The sequence below is a fragment of the Typha angustifolia genome, chromosome 5, assembly GCF_048772165.1.
Source record: "Typha angustifolia cultivar Huaian chromosome 5, ASM4877216v1, whole genome shotgun sequence".
Taxonomy (NCBI): Eukaryota; Viridiplantae; Streptophyta; class Magnoliopsida; order Poales; family Typhaceae; genus Typha; species Typha angustifolia.
Window position 1 is genome coordinate 7,567,712 of NC_133243.1, and position 24,457 is coordinate 7,592,168.

The 24,457-nt window shown below is 38.9% G+C and overlaps 6 protein-coding genes and 1 non-coding gene across 8 annotated transcripts; 3 read left to right on the forward strand and 4 right to left on the reverse strand.

Moving 5' to 3' along the window:
* Positions 1–482: 482 nt before the first annotated feature.
* Positions 483–2,297, reverse strand: LOC140759918 (uncharacterized). Its single transcript, XM_073096616.1, has 3 exons — positions 2,053–2,297; positions 1,558–1,688; positions 483–1,130 (listed from the first exon to the last, which is right to left on the reverse strand). The coding sequence occupies exons 2-3, from the start codon at positions 1,666–1,668 to the stop codon at positions 702–704; spliced, it is 540 nt and encodes a 179-aa protein (XP_072952717.1). The 5' UTR covers positions 1,669–1,688; positions 2,053–2,297; the 3' UTR covers positions 483–701.
* Positions 2,298–5,599: 3,302 nt separating this feature from the next.
* LOC140759914 (uncharacterized) lies at positions 5,600–7,656 on the reverse strand. The gene is made up of 2 exons (XM_073096612.1): positions 5,999–7,656; positions 5,600–5,864 (listed from the first exon to the last, which is right to left on the reverse strand). Exon 1 carries the CDS (start codon positions 7,517–7,519, stop codon positions 5,999–6,001), a length of 1,521 nt encoding a protein of 506 aa, XP_072952713.1. The 5' UTR covers positions 7,520–7,656; the 3' UTR covers positions 5,600–5,864.
* Positions 7,657–7,748: 92 nt separating this feature from the next.
* On the forward strand, positions 7,749–14,651 carry LOC140759915 (protein RAE1-like). 2 transcript variants are annotated; one of them, XM_073096614.1, is made up of 12 exons: positions 7,749–7,864; positions 8,184–8,255; positions 8,375–8,461; positions 8,582–8,647; positions 8,737–8,930; positions 9,273–9,414; positions 9,999–10,079; positions 10,309–10,437; positions 11,625–11,702; positions 12,804–12,875; positions 13,554–13,634; positions 14,337–14,651. In XM_073096614.1, exons 2-12 carry the CDS (start codon positions 8,193–8,195, stop codon positions 14,385–14,387), a joined length of 1,044 nt encoding a protein of 347 aa, XP_072952715.1. In that variant the 5' UTR covers positions 7,749–7,864; positions 8,184–8,192; the 3' UTR covers positions 14,388–14,651. The 2 variants fall into 2 exon arrangements, with proteins under 2 accessions (XP_072952715.1, XP_072952714.1); XM_073096613.1 differs by having other exon boundaries at positions 7,816–8,103.
* A 1,048-nt stretch (positions 14,652–15,699) lies between these two features.
* On the reverse strand, positions 15,700–19,192 carry LOC140760616 (uncharacterized). Its single transcript, XM_073097644.1, has 2 exons — positions 18,738–19,192; positions 15,700–17,259 (listed from the first exon to the last, which is right to left on the reverse strand). Exons 1-2 carry the CDS (start codon positions 19,092–19,094, stop codon positions 16,138–16,140), a joined length of 1,479 nt encoding a protein of 492 aa, XP_072953745.1. The 5' UTR covers positions 19,095–19,192; the 3' UTR covers positions 15,700–16,137.
* A 215-nt stretch (positions 19,193–19,407) lies between these two features.
* Positions 19,408–19,479, reverse strand: TRNAW-CCA (transfer RNA tryptophan (anticodon CCA)). Its single transcript has one exon. It is a non-coding gene; the product is annotated as a tRNA-Trp (tRNA).
* A 1,407-nt stretch (positions 19,480–20,886) lies between these two features.
* Positions 20,887–22,034, forward strand: LOC140760531 (protein EPIDERMAL PATTERNING FACTOR 2-like). Its single transcript, XM_073097529.1, has 4 exons — positions 20,887–20,942; positions 21,191–21,323; positions 21,429–21,466; positions 21,695–22,034. The coding sequence occupies exons 2-4, from the start codon at positions 21,224–21,226 to the stop codon at positions 21,866–21,868; spliced, it is 312 nt and encodes a 103-aa protein (XP_072953630.1). The 5' UTR covers positions 20,887–20,942; positions 21,191–21,223; the 3' UTR covers positions 21,869–22,034.
* A 1,122-nt stretch (positions 22,035–23,156) lies between these two features.
* LOC140760452 (transcription termination factor MTERF8, chloroplastic-like) lies at positions 23,157–24,344 on the forward strand. Its single transcript, XM_073097389.1, has one exon. The coding sequence runs from the start codon at positions 23,157–23,159 to the stop codon at positions 24,342–24,344; it is 1,188 nt and encodes a 395-aa protein (XP_072953490.1).
* Positions 24,345–24,457: the final 113 nt, after the last annotated feature.

Consider the following 24,457-nt stretch of genomic DNA (forward strand, 5'->3'; position numbering starts at 1 on the left):
AACCTCATTTTCATATAAATCTTTTTATTTATTTACCTTCTTGAAATCATTTTATTTCTATTAAAAAATTGATAGTAAAATAATTATTTCATATTTCATATTAATATTATTCACGAGATTTTTTATAGTTTGGAAATTCAATATATACAGTTAGACAAAAATAAGAAGAGAAATAGTTAGAGTCTTAATTTAATTATTCCTTCCAGCTAAATCATTTATTAGAAGTTGATGCAGTATTATTTATTTCTTCTGTTCCAGGAATATATTTAGCCTAATTCTTTTGAAGCAAACAAAACATTGTAGATCGACCAGTAAATTTTGGGAGAATTTTATCTCATAGCATCAGATCAGGGGCTAATTGGTTGGAACCATACAATAGTCCACTGGCCCAAGAGGCCCAGAACCCATATGACCCATATGTAAGTCAGCAAATATTAACATAATTCTGGGTAGGTATCTATATAAATTAATAATACTGGTAATAATAAGAATAATAATATACTATAATATAATAAGATAGTTTGACCAAGTTTTCTCTAATTTAGATGAAACTACTCATACATAGAAACCACCGCTGCTGTAAAGAGGTGGATACCAGAGTTACGAGAGAGAAGAAAAAAAAGTGCTCCAAAAGAACGAGAGACAACAGAAGAAACTGCATGCACGCACGCATGCATGCATCCATGCACAAAAGAAGGGCTCTACTTCTTCCTCTTCTTTGGGGGTGGCAGAGACTCTTCCTCTTCCTCTTCCTCATCCTCCTCCTCGTCCTCGTTCTCCTGCTCATCCTCTTCGTCCACCGCCTCTTCCTCGTCGCCGCCATCATCGTCATCCCCATCGTCGTCGTCGTCATCGTCGTCGTCACCTTCTTCGTCATCCTCGGGTTCTTCTTCCTCCTCCTCCTCTCCGTTCTCTTCGCCACCGGCATTACCGCCGGGGTTATTCTTGCCGGTGTTGTTGTTATTGTTATTGGGGTTCTCGTACCCCTCTCCTTCCTGCTCCGAGAGCTCCTCTTCGCCCTCCCCGAAGTCGCCGTCGTCTTCCCCGTCGCCGTCGTCGTCGTCGTCGCCGTCTTCTTCTTCAGCATCGGTAGGCTCAGAGTCCGAGCTCTTCCTTTTAGCAATGTCGATCTAATGCCACGTAATATGCAGACAAAAGAAAAGGAACAAGTCAAGACAACGTGGAGCGTATCACGAGACGAGCACGAGGGAGAAGTCACGTGGGCCACGTGACACACCCCAGGGAGATATTTTTTGGGCAGATTGAATATTAGAAGATAATCTAAGGGCGAATATTCGATTTTTTTAAAAATTAATTTTGGCGAATATTCGGAATGCTTAGCTCCACCCACGAACAATGCTTTTATCCAAAGTGGGATCCGGCCGCGGAACTAGAAATCCGAAGAGAAAACCGTAGTTTAATCCGGCCTGAGTTCCGGCACCGGACCCCACCGAGCGCAAAGTAGCGCGGATCCCTCAAGACGACAAGCTTTACCGTTGAGAGTTTTTTTTTTATATTTATTTATTCCTATGCGAGAAAAGGGGGAGAAAGTAATACCGGCGGTGGGAGGTGAGATTTGGTGACGGTGGCGGCGGCGCAGCCGAGTGCCTCGCCGGCGCAGTTTAACGGTGGCCAAGGGAGCAATTCCGCCGGCATCAAGGTCTCCATTTCGATGGCTTGGATGGAGCCTGGGGGGAGAGAGAGGAGGTGGGAGATGGAAGGGGCGTCAGATATTGGATTAAAAATTACTTTTATTTTTCGAAGAATAATCTGAAGAACCTTTAAGAACTACAACATTTAACAGGAAACCCCACCTTTTAGTTTAGAAGAAGTCCAAATTCTAGTGCACAGAGGAATATTAGCACACGTAAACCATAAAATTGACAACTCCAGTCAGATTTAAGGATCCAAAATCCCGTATTTTCGAATGAAATGGAGAAAAAAAAAAAGGACCCCAGATAGAGAAAAAGGGAGACCCGATTTGAGTGAGAAAAATGCACAAAAAGACCCAAAAAATGGAACTTTTGAGCAAATAAAGGCCAGGGGAGGTACCTGGAAGGGAGATCCGAGCAGAGAACGAGCGGATCTTGGCAATTTCAGACACTAAGCCGAGCTCGAGCAGGCTAGCAAAGCGTAGGCTCTCATCGCGGACCTTTCGATCTCAAACCTTTTTACCTCGATCGAAGTGGCAAAAGAACGAAACCAAGGAAGAGGATAGAGAGAGAGAGACAGAGAGAGAGAGAGAGAGAAAGGTGGGAGCACGGGCAGTTCGGGCAGGGCCGGGCAGAGGAAAAGCAAGGCTTATCTGCCCGTAGAAATAGAGGGGGGGGGGTGGGGGGGACAGATAGGGAATTAGGTTAAAAGCGGTATAATGCTTATCGGATTAGGGCTTAAGTGCTCACGATTACTCTCGTTAAGCCAAGAGATCGCACTAGGCTTCCTTTAACACGGGAAGCAGATCGTCTCCAATGCCAAATGCAGGAAACCCATCAGAAGAAGGACTCACCTTATCTATACGCCTGAGGAGCTGCAGCAAGTTTATGCGGTTATGGATGCAGCCTATCCGCTACCCGCTTATCTCCCGGGTGGGGGCCACCGTTGTACCCAAGCAATTACCGTAGTGGGTGGGAAATGGGAATAGGATTCTTGCATATAACCACGGTTGAGGTGCGTGGTTAACTGCGATTGGTTGGGTTTGTTGGCTTTCGACAAGAAATATAAGCCACTGCCCTAAAGAGATATTTCTTAGGATCTTTTTACCGACTACCTCTTCTAGTTCTGTTCACTGATTGAACTTGACACCGTGCATTGACCTTGCGAAGGCTTTTTCAATTTAATCACATTTTATTTGGTTTTAGCATATAAAACTGACCAAATATATCGTACACACAATTTACATATAAAATAAACACTAGAGTGTATTATTATAAATTATTAATTTAAATATAATTCAATTACAAAATAATTACAATGGCTTAGAGATCTAAAACAAACTTAGCATGTCAATAATTTTGGATGTGTTGGCAAATGAGTAAAGCGGCCAAAAAGAGTAGTCTATAATACACAGTTGGTTGATCGACAGATGGCTGGTGAGGGTATTGCAGTTAGAGAGATGTCAGGAGAATAAACTGAAGGGGAAGAAATCAGACTGATTTTCTAAGCAACAGTTCAGCTAATCTTAATGTGCAAAAGTGTACCTTGAAGCATAAAAGCTTTCTGTCTCTTTAGGCATGCAAATTGAGCATCAATTATTAATTTATTATGACCATCCCCCTAGTTCATCTAGGCAAAAGAACATTTCAATGGCTCGAATAAACATTAGATTCCAGCCAAACAGTTCAAATGATGGAAATGCTGACTGTGATATAACTATGAATGATATGTCTCAAGGTTCCAGAAAAAGAATCTGGAGGCATGCACCACTGTGCCGGTAATACGAGTGACTTGGATCAAAGCGAGATTGCACGAAATTAGCAGGCAATCCAGGACGATAAAAAAACAACAATTGTAGATCATCGTATCAAGTAGTTTATGAATTTCGCATGGATAAGTTACCTGAAAATGGGAACTGATTTTTCCCAACTTCATCTAACCCTTTTTAATCAAACTGACGCAATGTATTAAAAGTCAAAGGCATTAGAAAGGTGGATGGATGACCTGTAGAGACTAGGCTCCAGGGAACTATGTGGAAATCTTAGAAGTCAAGGAAGATTAATAGTTAGCAATTTAAGGAAACAACGAAGATGATGGGAAGTCTAAAACAATACGTGAAGCCACTAGATCACATCCAACATTTACCAAAATGTCCAATTATTATGGAATCCAAAGGCTAATGATGCTAAGAAAGCTCACCCAGGTGCCCTGAGCAACACCTTCGGAAGACCTGCTTAAGGGTGCTTAGGTTCCAAGGCACCCATTTTAGGACAAGGAATAGCAGGTAAAAGGAACAAATCCATACCATAAGCACTAAGCCGTAAGCCGTGATAATGTAGTGGTACTGTACCATTGGAACATTTAGAATCATATTGGTACATTAATCCTTGCCTCCATGTACTTCTGCAATTTGATTTTCTTGCCAGAATATGTTAATTTTCATTGGTCCCCTAAATATATCACAATCTGCACAAAATATCACTCACTTCAAAGGACTCATGACAAGAATACCCAATCCACTATTTTATCAGGTTTGTCTAATCTATAGCTGAGCATGCCTACTTGATTACCTGGTAATAGTATTGTCTCTTAAAGTTTTCCTTCATCAATCATCATGAGACCAAATGATTAGATCTGTCACATGTAAAGCAAATGAGGACCCACTTATGAACTTTAGATCAGCATGTCTACTTAGACCCAGCAAATTTCATATTAGAACTTATCAATTGCATCCTTAAATCCTAATTTAACATCCAACAATGGTCATCAACTATAATAGCCTAGAAATATAAACTAATGGATGGCCACCAATTATAATAGCCTACAAAATAACAACTAAATAGAACCCTGAAACTGATAAAAGCAGCAAATATTGGAGTGGAGTTGACAAACACAGCAACTCTGTTTCTTCTCTCAGATGAAAATCTACATTCTACCCAAACAACTTGGGTTACAGCTGAATAATACATACCCAATATGTGATAACAACTGTGGTAAAAGATTTGTTCTCAATTATCAGAAAAAGCATGAAATATTAAGTCCGATTTTAATGCCAAAGAAAAGAAAACATCCAATTGTCCAAGCTGAATCTTCCTAGGGGGACACTCTTTTATCTATTTCTTCAACTCCTAGAAACAATTTATGAAGCACAGCTTGATCAAAAGAACAGGAAGAAAAGAAGACAACAGAAGAAAGGATAATATGCCATTCATTTGCATAATACCGGTGAGATGCAACAACAAGCACCTCTTCTTGGAATGTTCAAAGAAAGGATGGCATCGCAACTATTCATCTCATTGAAGACTAATAATTCTTATATCTGTTAAATCACTAGATCCCTCAAAGTTCTACATCATCCAATGTGGTTGAATCCACAGATTGATCAGTATAATAATGTTATTGACCAAAGAACTCTAAAAAAAACAGGATAGCTCGATAACATTATAAACTAACACTAGAAGCAAGGATAGTATCAAGGATTTCTAATGAATTCCACAATGGCTCCAGAAAGCCGAAAGCTATTGGCGTATTATAGATGCTCAGAAATCAGAAAGAGAACCTATTAACACCAACCAAAGTGAAACGCAAAGCATGAGTAATCATGAAGCAATACAAAGATCCATTAACGTGTGCAGAAGAGAAATCACATCTCGCAATCCAGATAGGTACCATGTCACAGTGTACCAAAATGTAGCTTTTATAAACAAAGAAGCCATATTAGAATGAACACTCAGGAAGCAGAGTTCTTTCAGGAGAGAGTTGAGTACCTCAGTAAAGCTTTCCATCAAGCCCTAGAAATGATAATTATGTAGAATTCTGACAACCTCAAGAAATGAACCAACTTCTCCTATAGACTAATTGACAATATGTAATTGTGATGACATAAACAATTCATTAAGCTCTCATGAAATACGCCCAAACAGGAGTAAAGAAAACACAAAGACCATATAAGAGAAAGATCACTAACAAGCATATCAATATCCTTCACATAGAACCAGCTGATGAGATTGCAAAGAACATAAGAGAGCACAACAAATAGTTAAAATCCGAATTCCATACATCCATAAAAGCCGATAAACCCACATAAAAAGAAGTTCCTTTCACGAACAACTCGATGCATTGGAACGCTTTCTCAACATCGAGAGTGCCAACAGAGATTCAAAAGCCATCTGATCTTGAAACCACACGATTTAACCACGAGCAATATCGAACTAAAACAAAGGAAACACCAATCAGATATGTAATTGGAAGAAAAAAAAAATCATCAAGAAGCGGGTTATATTATCTTTTAATGATCTAAATTAAGAGATCAGAAACAAGGAACAGTAAAAAAAAGTTCATATACCTAGTGCTGCCCATATCCACCCAGGGAGCCAACAGGTGGCCTTGGCATCTGCCCCTGTCCCACAGGCCCGCCTTGATAAAGACCAGCACCACCTCCAGAGCTTCCCTGCTGAGACACCGGCTGCGTCCCCTGGATTCCAGGAGGACCCTGAAACCCTGGAGGTCCTTGGAACCCGGGAGGACCTTGGAAACCTGGAGGCCCCTGGAACCCTGCATTCTGGTACCCCATGCTCCCCATCCCAAAACCCTGCACCGGTGACGCCTGAGTGACCGCCGAAGGGGCAACATTCGGCTGGGCCCCTGCACCCAATGCTGCAGCTGCAAAAGCAGGGTTAAGTGATGACGCAAGCATGGCCGGCGTGATCCCAAAAGCGGCCAAATTCTGCCCAGCCGCTGCCAGCATCGCAAGTGCTGCAGCATTCGGCTGCATCCCCTGCCCAAAGCCTTGCGGCCCGCCCATACCAAGAAGACCCTGCCCCAGGAAAGCAGCTTGCTGCGCTAATCCAACATCTGGTGCTACACCACCCATTCCAGCCCCGTTAAAAGCTCCCACAGTCGGCGGCACACTCATAGCAGCTGCAGCTGCATTAGGAGGATTCGGCGCACCCCCCATCTTAGTCCTACTATCTGTGGCCTTCTGGCACTGGAGCAAATGGCCCTCAAAGTTCTTGATAGGCTCTTCGAGCGCTTTGCGAGCTCCCTCCACCGTCTTGTACACGAAAAGTGCAAACCCCTTGGGCTTCCCGGTCTGGCGATCAAACCCTATCGGCCCCTCCTCGATCTCTCCGTACTTGGCGAAGAAGTTATACAGCCGGCCAACGTCTACATCTGTATGCACGTTACCAACATAGATCTTCCTAGGGAGGTTATCAGCGTAGTTAGGATTAGGGTTAGGGTTATGGTGGGTGGTAGGATTAGGGCTAGGATTAGGGTTATGCTGCTGGTGTGCAGAGGGACCGGCAGAGGCGAGCTGGCACGCAGTCATGCGGTTGTCGATGAGCTTCTGGGGATCACGGAGGGCACTGCGAGCAGAGCGGCGGTGGCGGAAGAGGACGAAGCCGTAGCCCTTCGATCGGCCGGAGGGCTTGTCGACGACCACGCGGCAGTCGTCGATCTCGCCGTACCGTGCGAAGGCGGCGCGGAGGCCGTCGGAGGTGGTGTCCCACCCAAGGCCGTGGACGAAGAGCTTTCGATGAGCAGGATCGACGTCGGCGGCCCGCCGGATCTCGTCGAGAGTCTCAAAATCGCGGGCCGCGGCGGATCGGAGGAGGGAGACGAGTTGATCGCGTGAGAGAGGATCGAGGAGCTTTCCCACGTCCTCCTCCTCCTCCTCCTCCTCGTCATCATCTTCGGCTTCGTTCAATGCGGAGTTCGGCGGGGCCGCCGCCGGCGAGGTGTCGTCGTCTGGGACAGGGAAGTAAATGGTTTGGCGCAGGGGTTTGGGGTCGGAGGAGGATGAATCGTGATGGTTGGGAGCGATGAGTTCGTCTTCCTGATCTACCTTACGCTTCTTGGTCGCCATGGAATCGTCTCTAGGGTTTGCTAGGGGGTTTTAGGTGTTCGTCGGAGCACAGGCACAGCGGAGGGAAGAGAGGAAAATAAAACGAAGAGAATTTTAGGCCTAAATAGTACAAGGTTAGGCTGGAAATATATAAAAGCCCGCCTAAATGGGCCGGGCTTCAAGTAGCCTCCATGGATTTTACCCTGGGCCAATTTATGTCAGCGTAAACGATACGCCACTCGGGCATAGTCTTAGGCCCAACATCTCTCTCTCTACCTCTTCTCTCACGTTCAAAACGTCGAATACCTTTCCGGCATCACTTGACCATTCCTCGTCGTCACCGCTCCTCGCCTAGCAGAAGCAGTAGTAAATCTCGCTCTATCTCTTTGTTGCCAGGGTTTCGTCGGGCTTCATCACCCCCTTTCGTGTTACTCTTTTTCTTATTAATTCTTGCTGAGGGTTCGGGGGATAGAGTTTTAGGGTTTATGGTGGAGCTGGCGTCGAGTTAGTGCAATCGCACTTGCGCTATTTTCTCGTCTCAACCTTTCTCGCCACCTTTTTCTTTGATTATGCGAACATTTTTTTCGAATTCTTGCAAAAATGCGGTAGTTTTACTGACTATTTATATGTTTTGCTTCTCCATGCTGATCAATAATCTTTTATTCAATTATTTATCTTTTGTTAGGGAAAAGAGATGGCAAATCTTTCTAGTTTAAACACAGGGGCGGCTAACGTGAATCCTAACAAGTCTTTCGAGGTACTTGAGCTCATTATAGTGTTTGTAGAAGATTTATGTTCTTTTTTATCTTCCTAATGCTGCATCTATAGGCCTTTTTTTGATATAATTAGCTGTAATGATGTTTTTCTTGAATGAAGGTTCTTCCCTCTCCCAGTGATTCTGTCTCCAGTCTTAGTTTCAGTCCGAAGGGAAATTATTTGGTGGCAACTTCTTGGGATAATCAGGTATATTGCTCTCAGAATTCCAGTAAAGCAACTTTAAAATGATTTTGTCGACAATATCCATCGATAGGAGAGCAAGTCAGTGACTCCTGACAGTTTTCTTTATTTCGACGAGATATATAGGTTAGATGCTGGGAGATTCTTAATGGGAGCAGTCAGCCGAAGGCATCAATATCACATGACCAACCTGTAAGTTGTATTGTTTGAACTTTGGAGTCAGTTTAGCGAATGTAGATGCTAAAGGCGAGATATTCTAATAGGTTGATTTTCTGATGCAGGTTCTGTGCTCCACTTGGAAGGACGATGGAACGAATGTGTTTTCAGCGGGTTGCGATAAGCAGGTTAAAATGTGGCCTTTGATGTCTGGTGGGCAGCCTGCCACAGTGGCTGCGCATGATGCACCTATTACGGAGATTTCTTGGATTCAACAAATGAATCTTCTTGTTACAGGGAGCTGGGACAAAACATTGAGGTGCAACGATTCATTATTGCTAGTTTTCAATTTTCACTGTCACTTCAAAAAGATTCAAAAGGACATTATCTTGAAATACTTCTCCTAACCGGAGCCCATTTAGCAGAAACTTCAGTCTAAATAATCAGAGTCCAACTATGTTGAAATCTTGATGCACGTGCAATGTTAGTGCTGTACTGTAGTTGCTAATTGCTATTACAGAAAACAACTGTGAAGATTGAACTCAATTTTTCTTGGTCTTCAGCTCTTCACATCAATTTGTTGTTTCTACTTTACATGCTGTTACGTAAATTATATACAAACTTATTGTTATAACTGTCAATCTCAATCCAATCTATCTAGGTATTGGGATACTAGACAAGCCCAACCTGTTCATACTCAACAGCTTCCTGAGCGCTGCTATGCTTTGACGGTGCGGTACCCTCTGATGGTTGTTGGTACTGCGGACAGACAAATCATAATTTACAACTTGCAAAATCCTCAGGTACTTCATCTGACATTAGCTGAGTTTGACCTAGTATATATTTCACTGTGACACTAGATACTAATGTTAACAATTCTATGTGGAAAAATAATGAGCTTGTTTTTAATTTTCTATGTAGTCAAGCACTTAGCAGTGTTAAGTGCAAGAAAAGGAAGGACATAATAGTTTTAATGACGTATGTTGTCATCTTAATATGTCCATGTTTTGTAAACTTTTCAGTTCTTGAGTTGTCCGAAACTTCTTTGGTCTTCCAAATATCTGCCTAATTGCTTCTTGGCTTAGTTGTCCTTTAATAGTTCTTGTGTGGCTATCCTCATAGAGAAGTATGAGTGAAGTATGTTCTGGTTTTGAGCAAGAAGTTGGTCTCTTTATTAGAATACATAATACCAGCCATTCTTTCTACCCCTAAAGGGCCACATTGAAATTTGATTTTTATGGTGCTTATCTAAGATATGATGATATTATGTTTTTAACTAAAATCGCCTTTTGTACTTGAGTGTAAAACATTCCTTTTTTCCTCTCTGAGTGTTTAAGTTTGCTTGTTTAGACTTGATGTGCTCAATGTTTGAATTGATTGTCAACAGACAGAATTCAAGAGAATCCAGTCACCTCTTAAGTACCAAACAAGAAGTCTAGCTGCTTTTCCTGATCAACAAGGGTTTCTGGTAATGCTGCATTTTCATTGTGTCTGTAATTTAATGCGGTTATTAGTTTTTTTCTCACTTTAATAAGTTATAGCAACAGTATCACACTTCCTGTTTTTCCTAACATGTGATTTTTCTTACTTTGTTGTGGTTTTCATTTCTTCATTAGGCTGTTTATATTCTTCATCGAAATATCATTCCATTCATCTATCTTATAAATATCACTTAAAGGTTGTCTACTCATTTCAAGGTTGGTTCAATAGAAGGAAGGGTTGGTGTCCACCATCTGGATGATGCACAGCAAAATAAAAACTTTACATTCAAATGTCACAGAGAAGGCACTGAAATTTACTCCGTGAACTCATTGAACTTCCATCCTGTGAGTTTCTAATCTTGCTTTTCAAATTTTCCATCTTCTATTTTTCCTTCTTGTGTGCAACTACAAAAATTAATGTTTCTGTTGAGAATAGCTTCTTCCATTTATAACAACACTGTGATTCTTTTATTAGTTATTGTACACTGTTCATTCTTTGTCTTTGCCTGAGTGGTGAAAAAAAAAGAGTGAGGAGTTGAAAATCTCAAGTTCTAGTTTCTCATTATGATCATTATCTCCAGGCCTTTTCCTTATAATATGAGTTTGGCTAGAGTACAACTAAAAGAAGAGAAGGCTCCAAGAGATCCAATAGATTGCTGGATCCTTATGACCGGTTGTCACTCAACATCAACCCTCTAGAAATTGATGCCAAATTCCTTGCCAGAGTGAAGCCAGATAATGGAGGGGCTTGCCTGATGAAAGAAACACAATTAGGATCAAATCCATTTATTGAACTCTTGCCCTGTTACTGTAATTATTGTCATAAAAGAGAAGAAAGAAACCATAGTTCAATAGCTATTCATGAAATCGGGAAAAAGAGATGATTAGGTGAGAGTAGGATTTCTTTTCTCACTCGGACTAAGTGTATCGGTTTTCCTAGTTGTAAGTGACAGATCACTTGTAGATTAGTTGTTGATGACAGCGCGCCTACTCCAACCAACATTAGACTAGCAATCGTGATTCCATCTGACTTCATAAATATACATTCATACATGTGAAGTTGAATTCCTTTGAGAATGAGCATCGAGATTATGGATCAATATTCTACTACGTCAGGTAAGTGCTCATTTCGCTTAGTTTAATTTTTGTAGGCCTCTCACCACCTCAGATTTGCTATACCAGTTAAAACTTGCATTCTTTATCTACAATTTCCAGAGCCTATAAATCAAGTCTTTTGTTACACTTTTATAGGTCAACTGGAGGATTCTATAGCCTAAGAATGTGACAGGCATTAAAGCCCTTCCATTTTCTCCCTTAAGGGACCGGAGGAAAAATAGATCAATAGATATCTTAGGATTTAACTATTTAAGTCTGATAATTCTTCACATTTATGCAATCCTTTGGTAATCAATTAGTCCTCTGTGACCTATCTGGTGGTGAGTAACCTAGCAATGTATTTTGACTGTTTGTCAAATTGATTTAATATTGTTTAAAGTTAATAGGAGTTAATGTAAATGTATGCTTTGTTGCAGGTGCATCATACATTTGCTACTGCAGGATCTGATGGAGCCTTCAATTTTTGGGACAAGGATAGTAAACAAAGACTGAAGGTTTTCTCAGGATGATAAAATAATGATTATATACAGCTTATGTTTTTACACATTTTTGTTTATTCTTCATCCCACCTATATCAGTTTTGGGCATCCTGAGATTTCTGATGTTGTTTTGTACATCATTATGTATTGTTTTCTTTTCCTTCCCATTTCCTTCTCTTGCTGTGACATCCTGAAAAAGAAAATTCATTTTGTAGAGTATCAGATGAAAATTATTGTGGCCATATAAATTTTAATTGCCAAGCACTGCATTATACAGTTCGACATTGTGAATAGGAATAATTTGGAGGCCATTTCAACCAGCTTTAATTCAGCTTCTTGAAATTTGTATGGCCTTTTTTTTTTCCTCGAAATTTTGCTTACATATTCTTTGAGATGCTCTCTAGTTAGATGTTTGCCTAGTACCTATGCAGCTAAGTAGCAGTTACGCTGTCGTGCTTCGCGTCCACCAGTCACTGACAAAAATACCATCTCTTAGTTCTAAACCATAGATTAGAGGGCTTTATTTTATTTTTCAGCTGAAGTTCATTAATGGGAGATCCTTAATGTGGTAAGTTGGTAACAAAAGCAAATTTGTCGTGTGCAATTTTGACCATGTGAAGTAGTTGCCGAATGACAAATATGGGGTTGACAAAATATCTTGAAAAAGGATGAAAAGGAGATTTGACCTGATATTTTGGAGACAAGTGACAGATAATCTCACACTATCTCTTCTCTTGGACAGGTCCTTAAGATTTGCTCTTTGCTATGTATTTTCCTCATTTACTTAATATTGAGGGTGAAGCACATCCAGTGTTTTGCTTTCTAGAATGATATGGATGTCTTTCTAATTGCAAGTTAAGCAGGGCCTCATTTTATCTGATGTTCAGTTTCCTCAAGTTCTTCATTCAGATGTTACATTTCATTAGTTTTAAATGACATGAGTATGACATTAGAAAATATGACATTTCTGGCACTATCGTATTTATTTATGCTTGTGCTGTGGTCAAAGATTTTACCATTACATTTATGTTACAAATAGTGGATACATTTTACTCAGTATCTGTGCAATGCTTTTGCTGCTTTCTTGTTTCAATTAACTAAATATTTACTTCACAGGCTATGGCTAGGTGCCCTCACCCCATTCCCTGCAGTACATTCAACCAGGATGGCTCAATTTATGCCTATGCGGTGGGTATATTATTTAGATATGTATAATATTTAGGATCATCTCTCATTACATGTTGCATCTTGCTACTTTGAATAGCCTTTAGTATAATCTGTCTTTGCAGGACTTCATCTACTTTTGTCCTCTTTTAGCTTGATTTATTACAAGTACTTCTCTCTTGCCAGAGTCAATCCTGAATGAGATGATTATACCTTATGATTTTGGGTCTGCTGTGATGATTATGCTAATAAGCTAGCTAACATTGAACTTCAGTTTTTAACCCAAGAATTTGTATCTTGCATCTTCGTGATATGTGATACAAATGATCTGCAGAAGACCTTGAATTAGAATAATTAGCTACAATGGCCTACTTTTGTTACCTATCGCAATCAAGAAAATGATAGCTTTTCGTGCCTTTAAAAGGAGAACAACATAGATGGATTTAATAGGTATATATGGTACACAAATAACTATGAATAAGGTCTTTTCACTACATATTTAATTTTGTTGCTTTATTTTCTGATGCAAATCCAATTCTAGAGAAGTTTCTGTCCAGTTTGATTATCTCTTGAACATTGGGTGCACAATGTAGAGTGGGTAATGAACATCTCTACAATTGATTAGTTAACAAACTTAGTTGAGAACTTGAGATCCATTCACACATTGTAAAAGAATTAATTAATTATCATTGAATCCTGCAGGTCTGTTATGATTGGAGCAAGGGTGCTGAAAATCATAATCCAGCTACTGCAAAGACATACATCTATCTTCATACTCCACAGGTTAGTTTTAATTTTGGATATTTCATTTCCCTATTGGTAGTGGCTCTTGGATAATTGGAACCAACGGATGGTGTATATTGTGAAATCGTCTATGCTCGTTTGCATTTTTTTTACTTTTCTCATTCCTAGTTTCCTATTGCAACACAAATTTATTATGGTTCTGTTGAAATGTCACTTTTATCAGCAGAATCTATTTATTAGCTTCCTTTATGATAAACACAGATTGTTCTGTGCTTGTGGCTATTTTACTGCATATGTACCATTTTATTTTATTGCCTTTTGAATGATGCTTTCATCTGCCTTTGCATATGTAGAGTCAAATCCATTATTGGTGACCATAAAGCTGTTGTTCTGGGTGTTCTCTACGAGCATTCAAGCTGTCATCCTACTCCCTTTTAGTCAGATAATATTAGCCTGTCTAAACTTACATTGTTAGATTTCCTTTGGAACACAGTTGTATGATTTCTATAAGACTGTCGCTGTGCTGTCAGGAAATAATAGTAACTTCCCCCCATTTAAGAGAGCATGACAATTTATTTTGCAACATGTGTCCATTTTTCACAAGTAGATTTTCTGTTTTTTAACTTTTGCTTCAAAATTAGGCTAAACACAAGATTCAGTGTAAAAATTTCTCTTCAAGTGCAAAGGTGCTATGAATTCTTTTGTGACACATTGCTGATATATTTTGTCCTTCTGGATCAGGAATCTGAGGTAAAGGGAAAGCCGCGTATTGGAACTGGTGGTAGAAAGTAGACCTTTGTAGGGCAGAAGTCGGAGACAAATTACATATTTGTATCTGCAATTACCCTCCACTTCCACCGCATCGCTGCATATGTATGGAGAGGCTGATTCTTCAGGAAATCATCACAACTTGAATGACAGTATTGCACCCTGTTTGATGTAAACCACCAGTTTTGCTAGTGCATGTAGCGAGGCTGATTCTTCTAGATAGAAATGTTCAGACTCGGGATATTGTTGTTCATAACTTTCCATTTGTTGACTCGTTCTTGTACCTGTCATATCCCTTTTTCAACTCTTACAAGGTCAAATATCACGGTTTTTGTTAGGTTTGCTCGATCTATCTTTTGGAGATTCATGTGTGCATACTGCACTTCATTCATTTCGGACATCCCCATGTTTTAGGAAACCATTTTTCCTTTTCACTCAACAAGGGATCCCTAATTGATGAACCAGAATTTTATTTTATCTTATTTTAGTGTTTTGAGAGAAGATTGATGAACTAGAAACTTATGCTAATACTTAATATTCTTAGCAGGGAGATGTTTACAAGCATCTATCTCAGTGCACAATGTGAAGCAAAGAAAATCTCTTAAGAGTATTATAGATACAAGAGCTCTCCGAGTGAGCATGAAAAAAATTATATCCATTGCCACTCGTTTGATTGTGGAACAATATAACCTTATTCTACTATAGTGAGATCTATATTAGTACAGTAACTAAACAACAGTTTATTTTAATACGAGTTTGTTAATGCTTACATTTGTCTCTCTTTTCATCTAATATTTATATTTACTAACAAAATCTAATAATTATTTTATCTTTAAAAAATATTACCGCAATCAATTATTATTTTATTTATTCTTCTCTCTTTTCCTTTTATTTTTTCTCCTCATTCATCCACTGTAAAGTCATTTTAGTCGTACGTTAAAATATTTTTAATCACATCAAGTATAATTATTATACTGTTATACTCGGTCATAATAAACATAGCCTAAATCAATACAAGTTTACTTATACAAATTTAAGAAACGAGTATAGCTAAACTAATTTAAAAGTTATTCAAAAAGAAGTAATCAAGCTTCCGTATTTCCAAGTACTCAGAAATAATAGAGTGGTTAGATATGTGCCTATAAGCAGCAAGGTAGATAGTCAACTCAGTTTGGCACCAAAATTATGTGCAGCATGATCAGCAACAGAGTAAGTCTTTTTCATCAAAAGACTCGTTCCATGTGCATGTCTTAAGTATAAATTTGTTACCTATTGTTTGAAGAAAGAATTGGAAACGTTAACGAACAAATAGCAAACGTTTAAGTTAAAACTTCGGTGCTCCATAACAGCTATATGCAGCCATGAATTGTCAGAGTAAAACTCTTCATATCCTGTCTAAGTACTGAATAGAGTAAAACTCTTCATCTTAATTTACATTGGAAAAATCAACTGTGGTTACAGTTGCTATTATCAAATAAATCTCAGATAACATACTTTCATCTCCCATCTACTTCTATAAAAGATTTCAGTGAACTTGCAAGAACCCTGAGAATAATCAGTGAGGAATTCTACATGCTGGAAAATTTTGACAACAGATTGAGCTCGTAATATTGCACGGTAGTGAGCTAGCAACACAATGACGATCGAGTTGAATGCACAGACTAGTGCTCACTCGATGTTAATCAAGATATGATGCTCATGGTAAATTGGATGTCAAACACCTGATCATTCCGTTGGGTGTTTAGTGAAGCGGAATGACATGACTAGAAAAGAATCAATGAGATGAGACATCCTTTTCACCATGCTGAGTACTTGAAGTATCTAGTTTGCTGCTAGACTTAGATCTTACCCGAGAAGAACCAAAGGCTTCCAAGGCATCCAAAAAGAACCTCTTATTTGGAACTATTCCCTGTTTGTCCATACGCTTTAGCAAACTATCAACAAGGTCCTTCCTGTTCGCTTTGCTGTAGGCCTTGTAAAGTAATTTGTATGTTGAAGATTTTGGCATCATCCCATTTCTTGTTGCAAGATCCAGAAGATGATCTGCTTCAGTGGGCAAATTGTTCACACAGTAGGCATCAAGCATAGCATTCAATGAAGAGATTTGTACCTCATTTTGATTACTTAGCATTTCATCAAATACCTGTCTGGCTCTTGAGACACAGTCACAATATCCATACATTGTGATAAGACACTCGTATGTCACATAGCTTGGTTTGAAGCCTAAATCAATCATCTTTTTAAAGACAGACTCTGCTTTTTCTCTAAGCCTAGCCTTCCCATAATTTGTTATCATTGAATTGAATGTAGGGAGACTAGGAGCCTCCTTTGAACGCAACAAGCTCTTGAAAACCTGCTCCATTTTATCAAATGCCTGTCGCCTCCCATATGCATCAATGAGTATGTTGAATGTGATTACATCTGGCTTGCATTGATTGCTTTTCATGCGCAGAAGTACAGATTCCATCTCTTTAAGCATGCCATTCTTTCCATAGGCATCCATCACACCATTATAGGTATAAATATCAGAAGACACGATGCTTTCATCAAGATCCTTGAATAAAGCTTCTACTTGTTTTGTGTCACCAGCCTGAGCAAAGGCTCTTAAAAGAATGTTGTATGTGACCATGTTGGGTTGGCATCTCTCAATGCTTTTCATCTTCTCAAAGTACCCAAGGGCTTTTGCCAACGCTTTAACCTTGTCTCGTGAATGAAGATGTGCAGTAATCAGAGCATTGTACACAGAAGTATCTGGCTTACATCCACTGTTTCGCATCTGAGAGAACAACCACATGGCCATCCTTGTCTGCCCTTTTTTCCCCATCACAGATATTAACTTTGAATAGATACCATTATCAGCAATATACCAGCGCTGTTTTTGCATCCATCTGAATACCTGGCAATTATTGGAAAAACATAAATTGGGAATAGTGTCAAATGTCAACTTGGACTTAAACTAGCACATATTTATCCAGCAAGGAAGTGCATCAGCAGTTAACATGTAAATATCCCTTTCCCTCCTTTTAAACTATGCTTTACATTTTCTTTTGAGATATTTCATGTTTGAGGCATGTTCCATTTGGGAATAAAAGTAAATAGGAATTTGGAGAATATGAGGCTCTTTTAAGTAGCAAAGTGCCCCAGAGAACTATCGTCTTTTCATCATCACAACTTGAGTATCATTTCTTAGTATTTTATCATTGTAGTAACTTTGGAATATAAATTCTTACTCTAATCTGCTGCCTGAGCCTGATTTGGAATTCAATCATTTTTAGATGTTCCTATGAAAATAACTTCAAGCAAATCAAAGCCATTTCTATCTACAATCCAAAGGGTACTTATATATTATTCAGGGTCAAAGTTTCATATTTTGATTTAGCTCACAGAAGCATGAGCAACCAAACTTCACGAGTCCAGTTTTGAATTTTTCTGCGTAGAAATGGAATAATATTATTACACAGCAGTATATCTTACTAAATAGAGGTGATAACACCCTCAAGCATTAACTTGTCAAGCAAATTGTTTATAAGATCACTTGAAAAGTACTTCTGGTTGAGGCAATATGGCCATGCTGCTAAGTGTAACTAGCAAGAATGTATACACAGTATGCAAGATATATTACCTTGACCGGTTATAGAATAACTTGATACACAATAAGGTCAATGCTTAATTTGATCACATTCTCAGTCCAAAAGGGCGATCATTTCAGTTGAATATTGGTGCTACTATTCTATAAAAATAAAACTGAAGGACAATAAATAGAACTTATAACACATGCGGATTGCATCGAACGAGTGTTCGTACATACGAGGTAAATGAATCTGGTTTTAAAGGCAGTTGTTCGAGTGTGGAACTACATCCATTGGATGAAAGGACATAGCAGAAACTCAAGGTAAATAAGGTCCATTTCTAATATACTCATCTCTATTACAATGAATTGCCCTAAGTGAACGAAGAAACAACCTGCTAAAAAAAAATCAGGCATGCAGAGGGCAACTCACAATTACAAACCTCTGCATCCATTGACACTTAAAGCATAGACAATCAAGTCTAAGTATTATAGCTGCATATAGCATCAAAGCTTTAAATTAAATACTAATTTCGAGCAACGTCTCTAATTCAGCCACTTCAGGTAAACCAAGCAAGGAAAAAAAATAAAGAACATATAAAAAAGTAACAAGTTTCACTGAGCATTCTACCTACATTACTTAGATCACCAAAACCTAACAATTTAAACCACACAGAAACCGAAATATAAATTGGGAGTTGCTAAAGAGCACGAAAAACCAATCTTTCATCAAGAAAGTCACCACCTTTCCATAAACACTTAAACGCCAACACCGCAAATTATCACGGAGAAGAACGAGAACCAACCTCGAGGCATTGCAGCCACCCATCGCGCTTCCCTAACTCCTCGAACAAGAGAAAGCAGTGCTCCGTCCTCACCAGCTTCACGTGCTTATTTAGCGTCGAAACCAACGGCTCCTTGCCATCTCCGGTCTTACGCAGGAGGACTCTTACGAGCTCCTCCGCCTCCGACGAGGTGGAATCGCCCTTGCTCCTCTTCGTCTTCCTCGGACGCGTCGATACGGGGACCTCGGCTCTAACTGGAAGCTTCTGGAATCTTCGAGAAGAAAGACAGTGGGAAGAAGATTTGGGGTGATGAGAGGGGAAGGGAGAGGGGAATTGGAGGTGGGAAGAAGAGATAATTGGATTAGGGTTTAGCGTCATCTCCAGGAGAAGAGTGTAAAGAAGAGTTCGAAGAAGACCGCCATGGCTGAGAGGAGGAGAGTGATTTGGGGGAAGATTGGTTTCGTTGATCGAAGAATTGAAGTCGTCCGATCGGTAATGATCTCACCGAATCGACGGCAGAAAAAATAGAAGTCAAAAAGATATTTTAGTTTATTTTTTTTTAAATTTTATCTTCAAAACTAATAATAGTCTTTTTACTCTTTCATATCGCATAAAAAAATAATTAACGCTTAATCTATATTTTCATAAACTTAAAAAAAAAAAAAAAGAGATCCGCATTGGATCGGGGTTTTGAACCCGACGTGAATCGAACACGCAACCTTCTGATCTGGAGTCAGACGCGCTACCATTGCGCCACGGATCCTGGTTATTTATTTCTAAATATATAACAAATACAAATATAAATATCAATAGAATAATTTTACTTTTATATATTTGAAAAGCCTTCTTGTCTTGAAAAGGAAGTAATAATTTGTTTGAGGGTTTCTTCCGTTCTAACAGGCACATTATTTTTTAACAATTATATTATCTTAATATTTTATTAAGTAAAAGATATATATATCAAAATAAGGGTATTGATGTCTTTTAAAATTAACTTGATAATAATTTAATTACATTTTATCCTTTTGATTATTTTTAATTATTTACATATATCTCCCATTTGTTTAATATTAATTTAAATTAAATTTTAATAGATAGAGATAGAGAATTATATTTAAATTGAAGTTTATCTCCAAATAATCAAATTTAAATTATTTAATATTAAATGATATCTCTTATAATTAAGGCATAATTATATTTAATAGAGAAATCTTAACGGAAGAAGAAAAAAAATGTATATCAATCAGTTTGATGAAGATCTAATGGTTAAGATTTTCAAGGGTATAATAAGAAAATTGATAAGTTAAACACACGTAATTAAATCTTCTTAACTAATATACTTATTTTCTTACGTAATGTAGTTTTAGAACCGGTATCAGAAAATCGATACTATGAAAATTATCTATTATAGCTGTTGGATTAATATTATAATTTTTAAAGATACATTAAAATATTTGCCAATTTGTTTTCAAATAAATGCATGCATGCAAATGGTGTGTCCAGCAAAATGGTAGGGCTAATATGTCGGGAAGAAATCTCTGTATCAAGCCAACTTTTGCTATGCCAAGGTGACAACTTGCAACACTGAATAGTTCTCAAACCACTTTAAAAAACTATCCAAATGATGTCACTGCCTCATTAGATCCCAAGGCTAATAGTAACCTTATTAAAAAAATAACCCAACAACTCGACAACCCTATCAGATAAATAATTAATTGTATCCACTTAATTGGAAAAATTAAAGTTTTAAGAGTCTTCTCTCTAATAGTTGCATTCCAACATAGAACAAGAAAGTCAAAATAACCCTAGTAATTTTAGCTATTTTATCATAGCTGTAGAAGAGGCATCTCAGGTGGGCATGCATCTGTCACCTAATAATTATCTATTTATTATGTGTTTATCTTTTCACCTAGAAAGATGAAAGTATAATACATGAGAGAGTAAACAAAAGGTAGTTATAATATTATTATTTTTTATTAAGGGGGGCCCAAATAAGAATATAATACTATTTAGTAATACTCTAACTAAACTATATGTGAGTTATGGCAACTAGTGATACTATAATACCTTGGCCCATGCACTTGCATACAAATACTATGTTTGGATGAAAAAGAATGGAAAAAAAGAAACAGTAGATCTTCTATTTAAATTCAGAAGAGAAGAGAGGAGGAAGTGGCCATTAATGGAGTACCTTTTTTTTTCCTTTCTTTTGAATCCAACCCAAGTGTAAGTTGTCTCGCTACAATCCAATCTCCATGATAGCAATAACTACACCCTTCTATCCTCATGACTTCCATCCTCAGGGCAAGTAGAGCCATTGCAATCTGTCCCTGCCAATTGGCACGTTTAATAATATTTTTCTTTTAAAATAAGAAAGCTTTTATGAATCAATCTTTAATTGCCTCTTTTTCCTCTATATCTCCACCTTCCTGCTCTCTAATTCTCTGCCTATATATCCATGTGAATTCTCCCAGGTTTTTCATGTAGGGGTGCAAAGACCAGTGAAGATGGAGTACTGCAGCCATGGTAGATCTCAGAGTTCTTCTCTTGTAGCCATTCTCTTGTTGCTGCTATCTGCTATGAGTGAAGGGCTTCGACTAACTCCCAGTAAGTTTGGAAAGATTGCAGATTATATATCTGCTTTAATTTTCTTTGCTCATCATCAATCTGGGTTATAGTTTATAAGTTTTCTTTTCTTTTCTCTTTTATCAGATGATGTTGTGGGTTGGAATGGCCATATGAAATCTGAGGTATGACATAATTAACCTCATTCCTTAAAAACACAAAAAACATTCACTTGTGTTCTTCTGGATTCTAATTTCTGACAAAGCTTGCAATTAGAAAAAGGTTAAGAAAAACAAATTTATTCTACAGTAAAAATATTTTACCGTTCTCTATCAACCTAAGTTTTTTGTGTAATTAGTGAGTTTAACATGGTAGCAGAGCAGGAGGTTTGAATTTTTTGATTTGATGAACAGATTGAGAGGTACGGGGGTGGGTCGAGATATCCAGATTGTTCACACGCATGCGGAGCATGCGTTCCATGCAAGAGGGTGATGGTGAACTTCAAGTGCTCGGAGGAGGCAGAGTCATGCCCCATTGTGTACAGATGTATGTGCAAGGGAAGATACTATCATGTGCCTTCCATTTGAAGTCCTATAGACTGCAGTGCATGCAGTGCTTTTGTTCAGTAGGAATTAAACTGCAGAAAGACATGGCAATTTGGTTCTACTTTTGTTGTGAATGAATGTTTAGATGACTGGCCTACTACTGCCTACCTTTTGTCATGTTGGTAGTATCTGTGTCAATGTGTGTGTGTGTGTGTGGATGTTTTTTTTTTTTTTTTCATCTTATTTATGCCCCTTTTATGTCAAATTTTTTTTTAATTTTTGGAAAATATATTAAGTGAGCTGGATCATGTAGTATAACAACTTATACATCATAGGATTAACATCATGCAATTTAGGCAAATTCATTTTTTATTTTTATGATTCAAGAACTTTTAGGTTATATAGCCTATAGGCGGAATAATGAGATTAACTCTTGTTAATAATTAGACTCGACCATTAAACCAACATTCTCATAGAAATTAGCTATAACCGACAATCTCAAGCGTCACCTCACCTCTACTAACCTAGTGGCTAAGGGAGGAGATGGATTTTATCTTCCTCGTGGTTTATTCTTTATTCTTCTCTACCCTTCCTTTTTACTAGTGGGCCTCAATCTGACTCCATCTCCCTATTACACCTTCTCTTAGCTCCTTCTGTTGGCTTGATGCCTCGTTCTCCGCCAAGCTTGTCACCTCTATGCTTTGGTGGCTCCATCCCGTAAAATCTCTTGTCACCCGGCAACTATCTTGAGCCAATCTATCTCTTTTAGTGGTCCTCAATCTTTCGACATTTGAAAATTCACGGTGTATTACCAGATTGCAAATAAAAACAAAACTACAAGCTAACTCGAAATTCCTACCTTCTCTTGTATTTATTTCTGTATATCTTATATTAAGTGTCGTCAAATGTAGGCTAGGCTAAGTGCAGATCTTGTTTCAAAGAGTCTATCACACTATTATCCCTCTCTTATATGTATTAGATTGCATTATTATAATATCTGCAAGCTTTTCTTAGAAAGTACATCAGGCCATGCCAAAACGGTTTGCCAAATTTCAACACCATAAATCTCCTACCTGGCTAACCCTAACATTTAAATCTCCTCTCTTGTTTTGGCCACCAATCATGTCGTTTAGCGTCGCGAGGAGGGAGTCAATTTGTATTAGCCGACGTTGAGGGGTCAAAATAGAAATTTCCCTGTAAAGGTTATATAAGATCAATTCGAAGTGTTTGATCGATCACTGTCACTGGATGTTTTATGCGAAGTTCTACGAAGACGTTTTGAAAAATCCTGAAGAAGTCGAGTCGGAGTCGCAGCTTCTCTACAACCACAATGCTACTCCAAAAGAAGCTCCTTTACCTTCTTCCTTGCTTCTCTCCGACGAGAACCACCTTCATCTCTTGCGCCCATGGCTTCCTCTTAACCTCCCTCCGCTTCTCTCACGCCGCAAGCGAAAACCCATCTCCCGAACACCCCTTCATTGTCAGATATCTCATCGACTCATGTGGGCTCTCGTCAGACAAAGCAGCGAAAGCATCGGAGCATCTCGCCCACCTCAAGACCCTTTCGAATCCCGATTCAGTCAGGCATTTCCTCAAACATCACGGCTTCACTGATGGCGACATACGAACTGCCGTGTCTCTCGACCCCAAACTCCTGTGCGCTAGCGTGGAGAAGACCTTAGAACCCAGGATGAAAATTCTGCAGGATATGGGGTTCTCTCAAGCCGAGATCATACAACTCATCTCGTTGACTCCGAATGCTTTCCGACGTCGCTATTTGCAGCGCAAGATTGAGTTTTGGGTACCTCTTTTGGGATCCGTGGAGAAGTTGTTGAAAGCCATCAAGATGAACAGATACCTTCTAACAAGTGCTCTTGAGACGGTTGTGGTTCCCAACATTGCGCTCCTGCGCGAATGCGGTGTTTCTGATCGTCAGATTGCCCAGACGTTAATGTCGGTTCCTAGATTACTCACCACAAATCACAATTCAGTGAAGACCATTGTTCAACGTGCCGAGGAATTAGGGGTACCCCGTGGTTCTGGTCTCTTCTGGCAGGCATTGAAGACCACAAGCTGTATGAGCAGAAACACAATTGATGCCAAGTTCAGGTTTTTGAAGAACCTTGGGTGGTCAGAAGAGCAGATTGCATCTGCTATCATCAAGGCCCCAACGATTTTGAAGCTATCGGAGAAGAATATGCGGCAAAGTTTTGAATTTGTAACCAAGGAAGTTGGTTGTGATCAATCATATCTTGCCCGCCGACCGATCATTCTTATGTTTAGCTTGGAGCACAGGTTGATCCCTAGGAACTGTGTTCTGAAGATTCTGAAGGCAAGAGGATTGCGTGAAGGAGGAAGTGACTTTTATTCTGCTCTGGTGTTAAGTGAGGAGAAGTTCCTAGAGAAGTTTATTCATCTGCATGAAAAGAGAATTCCTGGGCTTTCTGAAGCTTATTTTGCTGCTTGTTCTGGAAATGTTCCAATCCAGGGCAAGCTTGAAGGAGATATGTTGGAATAATTTATCGGTTTGCTCTTCCTACCAATCTATTGATAGTGTCCACTTGTCCTATGCATCTTAGCCTCGTTAGCAGCTGCCAGTCTGAAGTTCAATGATGAGTTGCAAAAAGATTA

What these genes read in the sequence shown, in the direction of transcription:
- LOC140760452 (XM_073097389.1), top strand. Translation starts at nt 23,157, where the DNA reads ATGCTACTCCAAAAGAAGCTCCTTTACCTTCTTCCTTGCTTCTCTCCG.
- LOC140760531 (XM_073097529.1), top strand. Translation starts at nt 21,224, where the DNA reads ATGGAGTACTGCAGCCATGGTAGATCTCAGAGTTCTTCTCTTGTAGCC. An exon ending in AGGGCTTCGACTAACTCCCA is followed by an intron (nt 21,324 to 21,428) that starts GTAAGTTTGGAA and finishes CTCTTTTATCAG; the next exon opens with ATGATGTTGTGGGTTGGAAT. An exon ending in ATGGCCATATGAAATCTGAG is followed by an intron (nt 21,467 to 21,694) that starts GTATGACATAAT and finishes TTTGATGAACAG; the next exon opens with ATTGAGAGGTACGGGGGTGG.
- LOC140759915 (XM_073096613.1), top strand. Translation starts at nt 8,068, where the DNA reads ATGCGAACATTTTTTTCGAATTCTTGCAAAAATGCG. An exon ending in CGAATTCTTGCAAAAATGCG is followed by an intron (nt 8,104 to 8,183) that starts GTAGTTTTACTG and finishes ATCTTTTGTTAG; the next exon opens with GGAAAAGAGATGGCAAATCT. An exon ending in CAACTTCTTGGGATAATCAG is followed by an intron (nt 8,462 to 8,581) that starts GTATATTGCTCT and finishes CGAGATATATAG; the next exon opens with GTTAGATGCTGGGAGATTCT.
- LOC140760616 (XM_073097644.1), bottom strand. Translation starts at nt 19,094, where the DNA reads ATGACGCTAAACCCTAATCCAATTATCTCTTCTTCCCACCTCCAATTC. An exon ending in GGTGGCTGCAATGCCTCGAG is followed by an intron (nt 17,260 to 18,737) that starts GTTGGTTCTCGT and finishes AATAATTGCCAG; the next exon opens with GTATTCAGATGGATGCAAAA.
- LOC140759918 (XM_073096616.1), bottom strand. Translation starts at nt 1,668, where the DNA reads ATGGAGACCTTGATGCCGGCGGAATTGCTCCCTTGGCCACCGTTAAAC. An exon ending in AATCTCACCTCCCACCGCCG is followed by an intron (nt 1,131 to 1,557) that starts GTATTACTTTCT and finishes ACGTGGCATTAG; the next exon opens with ATCGACATTGCTAAAAGGAA.
- LOC140759914 (XM_073096612.1), bottom strand. Translation starts at nt 7,519, where the DNA reads ATGGCGACCAAGAAGCGTAAGGTAGATCAGGAAGACGAACTCATCGCT.